Genomic DNA, 15,927 nt, shown 5'->3' on the forward strand with positions numbered 1-15,927 from the left:
GATCAGGTGTGCGCGCTCGGGGCGGTAGAAGTGCGGTTTGCACTCTGCGCAGATGTGGCAGTCACGGGTTACTGTCCTGACTTCCGCGATGGAGAAAGGCAGGTTGCGGGCCTTAATGAAATGGTAGAGACGGGTCACCCCTGGATGGCAGAGGTCTGCGTGGAGGGAGCGGAGGCGGTCTATCTGCGCGCTGGCGCAGGTACCGCGGGACAGGGCATCAGGAGGCTCATTGAGCTTCCCAGGACGATACAAGATCTCATAGTTGTACGTGGACAACTCGATACGCCACCGTAAGATCTTGTCATTCTTAATCTTGCCCCTTTGTGCATTATCAAACATGAAGGCTACTGACCGTTGGTCTGTGAGGAGGGTAAACCTCCTGCCGGCCAAATAGTGCCTCCAATGTCGCACCGCTTCGACAATGGCCTGGGCTTCCTTTTCCACAGAGGGGTGGCGGAATTCGGAAGCCTGGAGGGTTCTGGAGAAGAAGGCCACAGGTCTGCCCGCTTGGTTCAGGGTGGCCACCAGAGCTACTTCTGATGCGTCGCTCTCGATCTGGAAGGGAAGGGACTCGTCGATGGCGCGCATCGTGGCCTTTGCGATGTCCGCTTTGATGCGGCTAAAGGCCTGGCAGGCCTCTGTCGACGGCGGGAAGGTCGTGGTTTGAATGACGGGACGGGCCTTGTCAGCGTAGTTGGGAACCCATTGGGCGTAGTAGGCGAAGAAACTCAGGCAGCATTTGAGGGATTTGAGGGTATTGGGGAGAGGGAGTTCCATCAGGGGGCGCATGCGTTCGGGGTCGGGGCCTATCACTCCTTTACGCACTATGTAGCCGAGGATGGCTAGACGGTCGGTGCTAAACACGCACTTATCCTTATTGTATGTGAGGTTAAGGAGTTTTGTGGTTTGGAGGAATTTTTGGAGGTTGGCGTCATGGTCCTGCTGATCGTGGCCGCAGATGGTGACATTATCAAGATACGAGAAGGTAGCCCGTAATCCGTACTTGTCGACCATTCGGTCCATCTCCCGTTGGAAGACCGAGACCCCATTTGTGACACCAAATGGAACCCTAAGGAAGTGGTAGAGGCGCCCATCTGCCTCAAACGCGGTGCTTTTGCGGTCACTCGCGCGGAGGGGGAGCTGGTGGTAAGCGGACTTAAGGTCCACAGTGGAGAAGACCTTGTATTTCGCGATATCGTTTACCATGCCGGAAATACGGGGGAGAGGATACGCGTCCAGTTGCGTAAACCGGTTGATGGTCTGGCTATAGTCGATGACCATCTGGTTTTTCTCCCCAGTCCGGACCACCAGCACTTGGGCTCGTCAGGGACTGTTGCTGCCCTCGATGACCCCTTCCGTCAGTAACCTCTGGACCTCGGACCTGATGAAGGACCGGTCCTGGGCGCTGTACCGTCTGCTCCGTGTCACAACGGGTTTGCAATCGGGGGTGAGATTAGCAAACAAGGAGGGGGGGTCCACTTTGAGGGACGCGAGGCTGCAGACAGTGAGGGGGGTATAGGGCCGCCAAGCTGGAAGGTCAAGCTCTGCAGGTTGCACTGGAAGTCCAGTCCTAGGAGTGCCGGAGCGCGAAGGTCAGGGAGGACAAGGAGTTTATAATTTTTAAAAATCTTCCCTTGGACCGTGAGGTCCGCGATGCAGCACCCGGTGATGCGGACGGAGTACGAACCTGAGGCTAACCCGATTTTGTGTTTTACAGGATGGACAGGGAGCGCGCAGCGTCTTACCGTGGCAGGGTGAACGAAGCTTTCCGTGCTCCCGGAGTCCAGCAGGCAGCCCGTCTCGTGGCCGTTGAGGTAGATCAGCGTTGTCGTTTTGGCGAGCGTGCGTGGACGTAACTGGTCGAGTTGAATGGCCGCGAGCCGTGGAGAAAATCCATATTCGTCGCCGTCGTCCGAGTAGATGCTGGAAGAACCTTGCGTGCCAGTCCCAGAAGGTGGTGCCCAGGATCCGCACGTGGAGTTGGGGCCCCAAGATGGTGGCGCCCAGGACCCACACGTGGAGTCGGGGCCCCAAGATGGCGGCGCCCAGGACCCGCACGTGGGGTCGGCGCCCCAAGATGGCGGCGCCCGTGGGGCCCTTGTGGTTGCTGGGGGCAGGGTTAGTGGTGCCGGCGGGCCGATTGGAGCGGCTGGGAGCGGGGGCAGAGAGGCGTGCAGGCCAGGTGCAGGGGCCCGGGGGTGGCGAGTGGAGAGTAGGAAGGGCCCGGAGGAGAGAAGCGCGCGGGCCGGGCGCAGGGGCCCGGGGGCGGGGGGGGGGGGAGAGAGTTGCGCGGCGTCCAGGAGGGGACCGGAGTGGGGGATCCCTGGTCGCTGCGCGGAACCGCTGCGACCGTTTTGGCCTGGCAGGCAGTGGAGAAGTGGCCCTTCTTCCCGCAGCTCTTACAGAGGGCGGAGCGGGCTGGGCAGCGCGGGCGAGGGTGTTTCACGAACCCACAAAAATAGCAGCAGGGCCCCGTGGCCTTGTCGGGGCGTCCCGCGGCGCAGGCCTGAGGGAGGTCTGGAGCGGCGGATGGCGGTGGGGAAGCGTGCCAGGAGGCCCAGGATGGTGCAGCGCGGCTGGGGACATAGGCGCGGGCGTTTAAATCGGCGACCTCCAGGGAGGTGGAGAGAGTCCGTGCCTCAGTTAAACTGAGGTCGTCTTTCTCCAGCAGCCGCTGGCGGATAGCGGGGGACTGCATCCCAGCCATGTAAGCATCTCTGATCAGCAGTTCCATGTGCTCAGTAGCTGAAACTGGGAGGCAGGAGCAATTCCGCCCCAGGATAGCGAGGGCCTGGTAAAATTGGTCTAATGACTCACCGGGGAGCTGTTGTCTGGTGGCCAGCAGATGTCGGGCGAATACTCTGTTGACTGGTTTAAGGAATTGTCCATTCAGCTTAAGCATGGCGGCATCGTAATCTTTCTCCTCCTTGATTATCGCGTAGGCTGCTATGCCCACGCTGGAGTGGAGGATGTGAAGCTTCTGTGCCATGGTGGGGGTGCTGGTTGCAGACTCCAGGTATCCTTCGAGACATGCCAGCCAATGTTGAAAAATTTCTGCAGAGTTCTGAGTTTGCGGGCTGATGCGGAGGCATTCGGGCTTGATCCGGAACTCCATCTTCAAAAATCTAGCTTATTAAATTGATGAGCCATCAATTGCACGAGAGAAGAGTTGCTGTACAAAAGTTACAGTAAGAAGTCTTACAACACCAGGTTAAAGTCCAACAGGTTTGTTTCAAACACGAGCTTTCGGAGCACGGCTCCTTCTTCAGGTGACGTACAAAAGTTAGGCTTTAATAAGCTAGAACTTAGCCCTGCGGTCGACTACAATAAAATGGACGACCGCCGTGCGTTCTGACTATTTATACCTCGGTATGGAGGCGTGGTTAACTCAGTCTCTCGACCAATCGGAGAGCCGTCACATGACTGGTCTCAACCAATCGGTCGAGAGGCACATGACCGACCAGGGCCAATGGTAAGCCGGTGTTCTGCACCAATGGCAGACAGCTATGCAAATCATACCACCACAATCTGAAAGCTTACTTGGAAGTAAATTCTGCTTAAAGACAACCATCAGAAACAGAGACTCTTTTTACTTTTTTTACACACTTCTCCTCCCCTCTATGTCTGTCTTATGTTTATGTGTAGAGGTTGGGGGCATGTTAAAGTGGGGGATCAGGAATTAGATGATAGTTCTTTTTTTCTTCTGGTAGCACAGTGGTTGGCACAGCTTCACAACGCCAGGGTCCCAGGTTCGATTTCCGCCTTGGGTCACTGTCTGTGCGGAGTCTGCACATTCTCCCAGTGACTGCGTGGGTTTTCTCCGGGTGCTCCGGTTTCCACCCAGAAGTCCTGAAAGACGTACTATTAGGCAATTTGGAGATCCTGAATTCTTCCTCTGTGTACCCGAACAGGCGCCGGAATGGGGCGACTAGAGGCTTTTCACAGTAACTTCATTCCAGTGTTAACATAAGCCTACTTGTGACATTAAACATTAATATTATTATTTAGTGTACCCAATTCATTTTTGCCAATTAAGGGGAAATTTAGTGTGGCCAATCCACCTAGCCTGCACATCTTTGGGTTGTGAGTGCGAAACCCACGCAAACATGGAGAGAATTTGAAAATTCCACACGGACAGTGACTCAGAGCTGGGATCGAGCCTGGGACCTTGGAGCCATGAGACAGCAGTGCTAACCACTGCACCACCTTGCTGCCCTGAATTAGATGATAGTTAACCAGTTGTATTTGCTGTATATTTCATTATAGTTCTTGTTATAAATAAAAAGTAACTGTGTTTAAATTTACAAACCTGGTGACTAATTATTGGTCTGCTAAGGGCCAAAGACTTCAGCATTTTTCTAAGAATTATTGGTTAATTAAATTGTGTTACTACTCCAGGTAAAGTGGGGCTGGAATTGACCATGCACTAGACCTGGGTGTCGTAACAAAAGGGAAATTATGTTTGACTTGTTTGAGGATGCAACAAACAAAGTGGATAGGGGAACCTGTAGGTGTGGTGTACTCCGATTTCTAGAAAGCGTTTGACAAGGTGCCACTTCAAACTTAACTGCACAAAGTATGAGCTCAGGATGTAGGGGGTAACATATAAGCATGGATAGAGCATTGTTTAGCTCATAGGAAACAGAAAGTAGGCGTAAATGGATCATTTTCAGATTGGCAAGATGTAACATGTGTAGCACCGCAGGCATCAATCAGTGCTGAGACCTCAACTATTTACAATCTATAGCAATGATATGAATGAAGGGACCAATTTTACAGTTGCTAAACTTCATGTGATGGACTGGGCTGTGTTCACGACTCTGAAGTTTCCTGCGGTCCTGGACCGAGCAGTTGCCATACCAGGCAGTAATGCAGCCAGATAGGATGCTTTCTATGGTGCATCTGTAAAGGTTGGTAAGAGTTAATGTGGACATGCTGAATTTCCTTAGTTTCCTGAGGAAATATAGGCACTGTTGTGCTTTCTGAATTTCCTTAGTTTCCTGAGGAAATATAGGCACTGTTGTGCTTTCTTGGTGGTAACGTCGACGTGGGTGGACCAGGACAGATTTTTGGAGATGTGTGCAAAGATGACACAAAGATATTGATGCGACCATCAATTCACACGAGACGATTAGTAGAAGTGCACAGTGGTTTTAATAAGCTAGGTCTGTGCCTGCCTGCGACGCTCAGTACTGAGTGCCGCCTACAGACTGCAGGTTTATATACCACCCCCGAGGGGGCGGAGCTACAGACGGAGCCCACAGGGGCATCAACATAATACAGTACAATACAGTGGTGAATTGCAGTAGCAATACATTCACCACAGATAGGTTATTAAGTAATAGGTTAAGTGAGTGGGAAAAGATCTAGCAAATAGAGTATAATGTTGTATAATGACCATAGTGAGACGGATCTCGAATAATGACGAGTCAGAATACAGGAGGGAGATAGAGAACCTAGTGGGGTGGTGCAGCGACAAAAATCTATCCCTCAAGGCCAGCAAAACTAAAGAGCTGGTCATTGACTTCAGAAAGCAAAGTACTGTACATACCCTTGTCAGCATCAATGGGGCTGAGGTTGAGATGGTTAGCAGTTTCAAATTCATAGGGGCACACATCTCCAAAAATCTGTCCTGGTCCACCCACGTCGACGTTACCACCAAGAAAGCACAACAGTGCCTATATTTCCTCAGGAAACTAAGGAAATTCAGCATGTCCACATTAACTCTTACCAACCTTTACAGATGCACCATAGAAAGCATCCTATCTGGCTGCATTACTGCCTGGTATGGCAACTGCTCGGTCCAGGACCGCAGGAAACTTCAGAGTCGTGAACACAGCCCAGTCCATCACATGAACCTGCCTCCCATCCATTGACTCCATCTACACCTCCGGCTGCCTGGGGAAAATGGGCAGCATAATCAAAGACCCCTCCCACCCGGCTTACTCACTTCCAACTTCTTCCAAAGGGCAGGAGATTCAAAAGTCTGAGAACATGCACGAACAGACTCAAAAACAGCTTCTTCCCCACTGTTACCCGGCTCCTAAACGGCCCTCTTATGGACTGACCCGATTAACACTACACCCCTGAATGCTTCACCCGATGCCGATGTTATGTAGTTGCATTGTGTACCTTGTGTTGCCCTATAATGTATTTTCTTTTATTTCCTTTTCTTTTCATGTACTTGATCTATTGTGCTGCTCGGAGAAAAATACTTTTCACTGTACCTTGGTACACGTGACAATAAACAAAATCCAATCCAATGTGTAAAAATGTGAACTTGTCCACTTCGGCAGAAAGAATAGAAAAACAGCATATTAATTAAATGGAAAGATATTGCAAAACTCCGAGTAACAGAGGGGTCTGAGTGTCCTGGTACAGGAATCACTAAGGAAGGCAAATGGAATGCCGTTGCTTAATGCAAGGTGAATGGACTACAAAAGTAGAGATATTTTGCTACAGTTGTACAGGGATCAATGATACTCCATCAGGAGTACAGTGTACAGTTTTGGACTTCTTATTTAAGAAAGAACACAAATACTTCAAATGAAGAACAGAGAAGGTTTATTGACTGATTAGTAGGGTGAGGGAGTTATCTTATGAGGAAAGGTTGGACAGGTGGAGTTTAGAAGAATAAAAAGTGATCTTACTGAAACACAAGATTCTGAGGAGGTGTGACAGAGGTAATTTCTCTTTGTGGGAGACACCTGAACTCGGGGTCACAGTTTAAAAATAAGGGGCTGGATTCTCCAATTTCGAGGCTATGTCCAGAGGAAGTGTCTAGTTTTACGACGTAAAAATCGGCGAAGCCCCAGCACCAACCCTCCGGCCGGTGAGCGGCTAGCAGCCACGCTCAACGCCCCTACCACAGAACCACATAAAACATACAGCCTTCACGAAATAAACGGCCGAGAACTGCTGGGTCCATGGCTGCACATGCGTATGGCGGCGATCTGCAGAGGATGCACCATACACCATGGCGCCGGCTGCACGCGGACCCAACCTGCCAGATAGTGCCCAACTGGAGAGGCCCCTCACCACCCCCCACCAGGTCCTTCAGCTCTCACCAAAGACCCCCCCCCCCCCCCCCGCCAGCGGAATGGCTCCCCCCCCCCACCCTCACGAAAACTGAGAGCACACGTGTCCCATGGCATCAGGAACTGGGCCCATCGGGGAAGGCCTTCAGGTAACATCCTGAGGCGGTCCCAACGGCGTGTTGCGTACTCCCCGATGGTGCCGATTTGGAGGGGGCGGTGCATCCAAAAACTGGTGCCACTCTCGATTCGGTCGTAAATAGGGATTCTCCGCCCAATCGCCGATTATGATATTGGCGTCAGGTAATGGAGAATCCCACCCAAGGGGTCTCCCATTTAAGACAAGTCTGTGGAACTCTTTTCCAAAGAGAGGTAGAGATAGGTTCTTTGAATATTTTTCAAGGCAGAGGTAGATAGATTCTTGACTAACAAGGGAACTAAAGTATCTGTGGTAGGGGCGTTGAGTCCACAATCAGATCAGCCATAGTCTTATTGAATGGCAGTGTAGGCTGGAGGGGCCAAATAGTCTGCTGCTGCTCCTACTTCGTATATAGTTTTTACCATCATCACCCACATCCCTAGGACAAAAGTTGGAATATTATTAGGTGGTCACTGCGCTGAACAGTACAAAATACCATAATGCTCCCTGACCACAGCAGGAACACAAATTAAAACTCAAGAGCAATAAATGTAGGCCGAGACAGCAAAGTCCACATCCCCGAATGAATAATAAAAAGAACATCTCCAGCTGTGCAGATTCAACAACTATGGGCCAAGTACAAATCAATTGGGGTTGGTATTAAACCGTGGATGTATGTGTACCTATTCTCATACTTAGCTTTGGGTAATAGCTTTCAACAATTATTGTTTGCAACATCAGATTTCTTCATCAGCTATGCAATGGTCCACTGCCTTCAGCGTGGCTATATATATTACAACTTGTGACATATTTGCCACTAATGTGACAAAACATACTTACACTTATTAACTTATCAAGGTTTTGGCAAAAGACATGCCAGTTATAAGTTTAACTCCCCCTATAAGGCACTCAGTGACAGGTATAAGCCAGAGCTTTCCCTCCACACTACTATTTGGCTCCCTGGTTAAAACACACAACTAAACATTCACAGAATATTCTGAAAGTAAACAGGAAAAAAATCTTGGAATGTCTACCTCACTAATTTTTTCCAGCTTGCCTTGGAGAAGTTCAATCTGTACATTTTGGACTTTGCAGGCGAGTAGAAGATTGTGTCTCTCCAACCTTTTTTGTTCTATTGATGTTTCTACAGATACATACTCCTTCTGCAGCTTTGCTAGATCCCTGGACGCAAACATAAATTATATTTGTTGTTTACATCTTGGCTTACAGTGTTGATTTAACATTTGTGCCAAACCAAAAAGGGAAATTTACTACTGAGAGCCATTGGCCAAACAAAGGTGTTCATGTTTATCTGAGAGACCATGGGCGGGATTCTCCGACCCTGCGCCGGGTCGGAGAATCGCCCGGGGGGGGGGGGGGGGGGGGGGGGGCGGGGGCACGAATTGCACGGTGCCGCTCAGACGATTCTCCGTCGACCGGAGAATCGCCGCCAATGTGCCGTGCCGCCGGTCGGAGCCCCCCCCCCCGCGCATGTGGTCCTACCCGGCAGGACCTCGACGTTCATGCTGCGGGTGCCATCCTGATGTGGTGGAGTGGGATCCTACTCTGGCCGGGGGGGCTCCACGGTGGCCAGGCCCGCGATCGGGGCCTACCGATCGGCGGGCAGGCTTATCCCGGTTTTGGGGGGGGGGGCCTATGTTCCTCCACACCGGGCCCCTGTAGGGCTCCGCCATGTTGCCCGGGAACCTGCGCAGAGAAGGCAACCCACACGCATCCGCGAACTCCCGCCGGCCATGGCGCACATGTGCGGACCTGCACGGCCATGCTGGTGCCTGTATCGGCAGCTGGAGCTGTGTGAAGCACACCAGTGCCGTGCTGGCCCCCTGTGCGGCGCAGGATCGCTGCTCCTAGAGGCCAGATGACGCCGTCGGAAAACGCTCCGGCGTTTACGACGGCGTCAACACTTAGCCCCAGGATTGGAAAATGCCGCTCCATGTGCTGCATTCAGTGTTAGACTTCTTGAAGAGGCAAAAACTGGTGGGGAATACCTTTTGTTCAAGTACATTTCGAAACAAGATGCTGTGATTTTTAAAAAATGAATCTATACTATGCTATTATACTATTGTATAATTGTCAGGGAATTAACTTACAAGAGCTCTGGTTAAAGGTAATTCAGAGCTTTCTGTTTCAGGGAAGATTGGTAAGCTAAATTTACTAAAAAGCAACTACAAAAATCCAATAAGATAAGTTACTGTAAATTCAGTGGTTAAAATAAACTTGCTGAAAATAATGCAAACTATTTGTTTACAGAAACAAAAAGAATGTACAGTTCAGAATGTTTTTCTAAATAATCATAAATCCTATCTCTCAGAATCCTTTCCAATATTTTGCTCACCACAGACGTAAGACTGATGGGTCTGTAATTCCCAGGGATTTCCCTATTCCCTTTCTTGAATAGGGAAACAACATTCGCCTTCCTCCAATCATCCGGTACTACTCCAGTGGGGAGTGAGGACGCAAAGATCATTGCCAATGGTGCAGCAATCTCCTCCCTCGCTTCCCGTAGTAACCTTGGGTATATCCCGTCAGGCCCAGGGGACTTATCTATCCTGATGCTTTTCAAAATTTCCAGCACATCCTCCTTCTTAATATCAACCTGCTTGAGTCTATTAACCTAGTTCACACTGTTCTCATGAGCAACAAGGTCCCTTTCTCTAATGAATACTGAAGCAAAGTATTCATTTAGGGCCTCCCCCATCTCTTCAGACTCTAGACACAAGTTCCCTCCACTATCCCCGATCCGCCCTACTCTCACTCTGATCATCCTCTTATTTCTCACATAAGTGTAGAACGCTTTGGGGGTTTTCCCTAATCCTTCCGCCAGGGCTTTTTCATGCCTCCTTCTAGCTCTCCTGAGTCCAGTTTTGAGTTCCTTCCTGGCTACCTTGTAACCCTCTAGAGCCGAGTCAGAAAATTGCTTCCCCAACCGTACGTAAGCTTCCTTCTTCCTCTTGACTAGAAGCTCCACTTCTCGTCATCTAAGGCTCCTTCACCTTACCATTCCTTCCTCATCTCAATGGGACAAAACAATTCAGCACTCACAACAAGTGCTTCTTAAACAATCCCCACATTACTGTTGTGCATTTCCCCAAGAACAATTGTTCCCACTTTATGCTCCTCAGTTCCTGTCTAATAGCAGTATAATTTGCCCTCCCCCAATTAAATACCTCCCCATACTGTGTGTTCCTATCCCACTCCATGACTATGGTAAAGGTCAAGGTGTTGTGGTCACTGTCACCGAAATACTCTCCCACCGAGACATCTGACACCTGGCCTGGTTCATTGCCAAGCACCAAGTCCAATATGGCCTCCCCCTAGTCGGCCTACCTACATATTGAGTCAGGAATCCTTCCTGTACACACCTGACAAAATCTGCTCCATCCAAATCATTTACACTGAGGTGGTTCCAGTCAATATTAGGGAAGTTGAAGTCACCCATGACAACAACTCTGTTACTTCTGAACTTTTCCAAGATCTGCCGCCAATCTGTTCCTCTATATCTCTGCTGCTATTGGGGGGTCGATAGAAAACTCCCAATAAAGTGACCGCTCCTTTCTTGTTTCTGACTTCCACCCATACTGATGCAGTAGACAAACCCTCCTCAACTACCTCCTTGGTATTCCACTAAGTGCAACTTTGCCCTATCAACTGTCTATCCTTCCTCACAGACTTAACCACCACAGCTGAAGGCTATCGCTAAAAGGGAATTGGCACTGTTAGTCATGTGAGCACTTCACAGCTCTTAAGTGAATTCACACCATTTAATAAACAAAATATTTTCAAGTGGATTTCCATGGGTAGACGTACCATGTCACAGGTGGGTGTGACTGCCTAGCATCCCAATCAGACTATGAGGCCTGGACACTTTACCTGAACATTAGAAGCTTCAACACTCCAGGGGCAGCAGCCAATAATCAAACACCCAAGAGCTTGGCTGCAGCACTGGGTGTACTCTTGTGACCAGACCGTGGGTGTGTGGAGTGGGTGGGGGAACCCCTGTTCTGGCCTTGTGTGCATGTACGGCAGGGTTCCCCAGCACAAGCAGCTCATCGAATGGTACCCTGAAAAGATGACAGCGAATTTCAGGGTGGGGGAGGTTTGGGGGAATAGAGCATACTGGGGTGGAAGCCATAACTGATTGTCCGCAAGCAGCTGCCCTCGAAGTGGCAGTCCAAGCGGCCAGATGCTGGCAGCAGCATCGTCAGAGGCTCAAAGTGGAACCCATGTGTCGGGACCCACTCCACACCCGGAGGACTCAGCCGCTCATCTAGCCATGGTGGGAACCAGAGGGGGAGGACGGTGACAACCCAAGGTGCACAGGTGTTGCTGGTTGTTCGAAGAGATGTCAGACAGCATGTGCCACAGAAGGCTCAGCCTCAACAAGGAACAGTGTGGCATCTATGCTATGTCCTTGCAGACTTGGCACCAGATGGAGGAGGAGGATACCCGCTCCTGGTGGCCGTCAAGGTCACTGCAGCCCTGAACCTTTACGCCTCAAGTTCATTCTGAGGCTCGAGCGGGGACATGTGTGGCATATCTCAACCAACAGCCCACAAATGCAACCATGAAGTCACGGAATACCTGTTTGCCCGGTCAACTTTGACCGGGACCAAGCCCTTCAAGATACCTGGGCAGCAGGATTATCTGCCATTCCTGGGATGCCCAAGGTCCAGGGGACTAGGAGAGTAATAGATGGAATGTATGTCTTGCATGCACCAGGCAGTCTGGGAGCGCCCTTCATGAACAGAAAGGGGTTCCATTCTCTTAATGTTCAATTTGTGACCTGAAGACCATGCACGTGTGTGCACGCTTCCCTGGGATGTGCACGGCAGCTACATCCTGGGGCAGTCAGAGATCTGTGGTTTCTTTGAGGGACACCCCAGGATAACCGGTTAGATCTTTGGGGGGGGGGGGGGGGGGGGGGGGGGGGAGGTTAGGGGTACCCGCTTAGGACCTGGCTAATGATACCAATATGGAGGCTGGTAACCGATTATGGAGACCCAATATAACAAGGCCCATGTGGCCACCTAGGCTGTCATTAAGCAATGTATTGGACTTCTTAAATGTATAGGCGCAGGCCTATCTCAATGTTGATGACCGATCTGTCCTTGGCCACCCCCGCCAACTCCAGGGCCCATTCCTTGTAGGGAGTGAGGACTCTTGATGTCCTACATCCCACCGCCCATCTGGGTCTTTTCCTATCTGTTGTGGGACAACTTCTCCTGTGGGAACAGAGAGCCACACACTTCCAGCTTCGCGGGATGGGGGCGGATCTATGGTGGGGGTCAGGCATGGGCACCCCTGCTGGCCATGGGTATGGGGGCGAGGGGAGGAGTTGCGGTACTTACCAAACATAGGGAGATGGGAGGAGCTGGGCGGGGTAGCAGGGGCCAATGCCAACTCACCTGTGTGGCCTGGTGGAGGTCGTTGAGCTTCTTGCGCTACTAGGTCCCAGTCGTCCTAGTTATACTCCCCCAGCTGCCACTGTCTCAGCATTGGCTGCCTCAGGTTGACCCTCCGACCCCCTCAGGGGAACATGGTATCTCGTCTGGACTCCACCGCGTCCAGCAGTTGGGCCAGGTCAGCATCATCGAAATATGGGGCCGGTCTGTGCGTTGGTATGGCTGTGTGCTTTCTGGGATTTGCCCTGCAAGATCACTTTAAGAGTTGCTCCCCTTCATTAGTGGGGTGCTGCCGAGAGCGTTCCAGGTGAATCAGCTGGTGGAAAAACCAGTTCTGGCGTGAAGTCTGGGGGGGCATCATTAAGTATCCTAACTAACGTTAGATACTGGTGATGGTCTCACCGGGTTGGCTGGTGGGAAACACCTGGCAGTTCCCGCTCATGACCACACTTATAAACTTTTCCATTAGATTGCGCACAGTGACAGAAGCAAGCTGCAACCACCAACTGATTGAATTAATCATTATTATAAGTGTGGCCGAACTCGTGGAGCGGCAGCTGCTGTGTAGAGCGTGAGTTAGCGGTTGATTCACGGAGCACGGCTAAACTCTCAGAGTGGCAATTAATCGGTTGACTCACGGAGCGAGAGTCCAAATTTGCGGAGTGGCAGTTGAGCGCTGGCCAGTAAACCCCCAGGAGTCAAGTAGGGTGGCATTCTTTGTCCTTTGTATATAGTTGAACTTCAATAAACAAATTTGTTAACTTGTACCTGCTGAGTGGTTATTGAGCCTTGCAGCTTTGGGAACAAGGGAAATCGGGACTACACAAGTCTCTGCAGAAAGGTAAAAAGAAAGTCCCTTTTTGGGAAAATGGATCCTTTTGACCCAGAGACTGAACACTGGGTTCAGTATACTGAAAAACTTTGCTATTTCTTCACCGCTGATGAAATTACAGGAGAAAATGTGTAAAAAATAATTCTGCCTACTGTATGTGGCCCCCAAACTTACAATCTCATTAGAAATTTAACATGAAACGAAAGGGACAATGCTGGAAAATCTCTGTAGGGAGAGAAAAGAGCTAACGTTTTGAGTCTGATGACTCTTTGTCAAAGCTAACAGACAGAGAGAGTGGGAAATATTTATACTGTGGAGTGAGAATGAAAGATGAGTCATAGCCACAGAAACCCAGGGAAACCCGGTGCTAATGGCCACAGAAACGAAGGGGAAAGAGTGCTAATGGCAGTCCCCAGAGAGGACAAAAGATGTGAAAGGTCAAACAGCAGAGAAACTAACATCAGAGGATGAACTGTAGTTGTGGGGGGAGGGGAAGCAAAGAGGAGAAAGGTGCAGGAAAGAAAGAAATGGTAAAAGACAGTTAAAATGAAATGAAAATCCACACTGTCTGTGTGGAGTCTGCACGTCCTCCCCCTGTGTGCGTGGGTTTCCTCCGGGTGCTCCGGTTTCCTCCCACAGTCCAAAGATGTGCGGGTTAGGTGGATTGGCCATGCTAAATTGCCCGTAGTGTCCTAATAAAAGTAAGGTTAAGGGGGGGGGGGTTGTTGGGTTACTGGTATAGGGTGGATACGTGGGTTTGAGTAGGGTGATCATGGCTCGGCACAACATTGAGGGCTGAAGGGCCTGTTCTGTGCTGAACTGTTCTATGTTCTAAAACAAATGGATCGAGGTGGGGCTGATCATCTGAAGTTGTTGAATTCGATGTTCAGGCCGGAAGGCTGTAGCGTGCCTAACCGGAAGATGAGATGTTGTTCCTCCAGTTTGCGTTGCTCTTCACTGGAACATTGCAGCAGACCAAGAACAGACATGTGGGCATGGGAGCAGGGTCTTTTGTTAAAATAGCAAGCAACAGGAAGGTCAGGATCCTGAATGCGCACAGACCGAAGATGCTCAGCAAAGCGATCACCCAGTCTGCGTTTGGTCTCTCCGATATAGAGGAGACCACATTGGGAGCAGCGAATGCAATAGACCAGATTGAAAGAGGTGCAAGTGAAACGCTGCTTAACCTGGAATGAGTGTTTTGGGCCTGGAATGTTAAGCATGGAAGAGGTAAAGGGGCAGGTGTTACACCTTCTGCGATTGCATGGGAAGGTGCCATGGGTGATGGGAGAGATACTGGGTATGGTGGAGGAGTGGACTCGATTGTCTCGGAGGGAACGGTCTCTACGGAATGCTGACAGAGGGAGTGAAGAGAAGATGTGTTTGGTGGTGGCATCACGCTGGAGTTGCCGAAAATGGCGGAGGATTATGCTTTGCATACGGAGGCTGGTGGGATGAAATGTGAGAACGAGGGGGACTCTATATTTGTTCTGGGAGGGAGTGGAGGGGGCAAGGGTAGTGGCGCGGGAGATGGACCGCATGCTGTTGAGGGCCCTCTCCACAACTGTAGGTGGGAAATCACGGTCGAGGAAGAAGGAACACCTTTTCAAAGCACCATTTTGGAAAGTGGCATCGTCGAAACAAATGCGAGAGGCGAAAGAGTTGAGAGAAAGGGATGGAGTCCTTACAGGGTGTAGGGTGTGAAGAGCTGTAGTCCAGATAGCTGTGGGAGTCAGTGGGCTTGTAGTGGATATTAGTGGATAGTCTATTGCCGGAAATGGAGACAGAAAGATCAAGGAAAGGAAGGGAAGTGTCTGAGATAGTCCAGGTGAAAGTGATGGAGGGGTGGAAACTGGAAGCGAAGTTGATGAATTTTTCCAGATCCGGGCGAGAGCATGACGCGGCACCAAAATAGTCATCAATGTATCGGTAAAGGAGTTATGGCAGGGGGCCCGGATAGGCCTGGAACAAGGAATGTTCCACATACCCCATAAAAAGGAAAGTGTAGCTAGGACCCAAGAGGGTACCCATTGCTACACCTTTGATTTGGAGAAAGTGAGATGAGTTAAAGGAGAAGTTGTTGAGAGATAGAACGAGTTCAGCCAGGCGGAGGAGAGTGTTGGTGGATGGGAATTGTCCGGGTCTCTTTTCAAGAAAGAAGCGAAGGGCTCTCAGGCCATCCTGGTGTGGGATGGAGGTGTCCCTTTCGTTTCAGATTCCAGCATCCGCAGTAATTTGCTTTTATCTAGAAATTTAACATCCCCAGAAACGCCAGCCAGTCTTTTGGCCACCTTGTAAAATTAGTAAAGTATAATTTAAACCCCAGACCGCCTATCATGCAGCGTTTTAAATTTATCTCTGCTTAAGGGATCCAGTTGAAATAATTGCGGCATACATGGTATAAATTGGCAGAGCTATTTGAATTTGGATCATCAGAGTGACATGCTGTGCGACAACTTAGTTTGAGGAGTGAATAACATAAACTTACAGAAAAAGCTT

General features: G+C 50.2%; 1 protein-coding gene across 2 annotated transcripts in view; it reads right to left on the reverse strand.

Annotated features, from left to right (window-relative positions):
• LOC119955142 (structural maintenance of chromosomes protein 1B-like) overlaps positions 1-15,927 on the reverse strand; it is a 296,162-nt gene that overhangs the window by 87,009 nt on the left and 193,226 nt on the right. For both annotated transcript variants that reach the window (XM_038781060.1, XM_038781059.1), the window contains one exon: positions 8,208-8,355. In XM_038781060.1, coding sequence (XP_038636988.1) covers positions 8,208-8,355 — 148 coding nt within the window. The remainder of the gene's footprint in view (positions 1-8,207; positions 8,356-15,927) is intronic.

The sequence above is a fragment of the Scyliorhinus canicula genome, chromosome 20 (assembly GCF_902713615.1).
Source record: "Scyliorhinus canicula chromosome 20, sScyCan1.1, whole genome shotgun sequence".
Classification (NCBI taxonomy): Eukaryota; Metazoa; Chordata; class Chondrichthyes; order Carcharhiniformes; family Scyliorhinidae; genus Scyliorhinus; species Scyliorhinus canicula.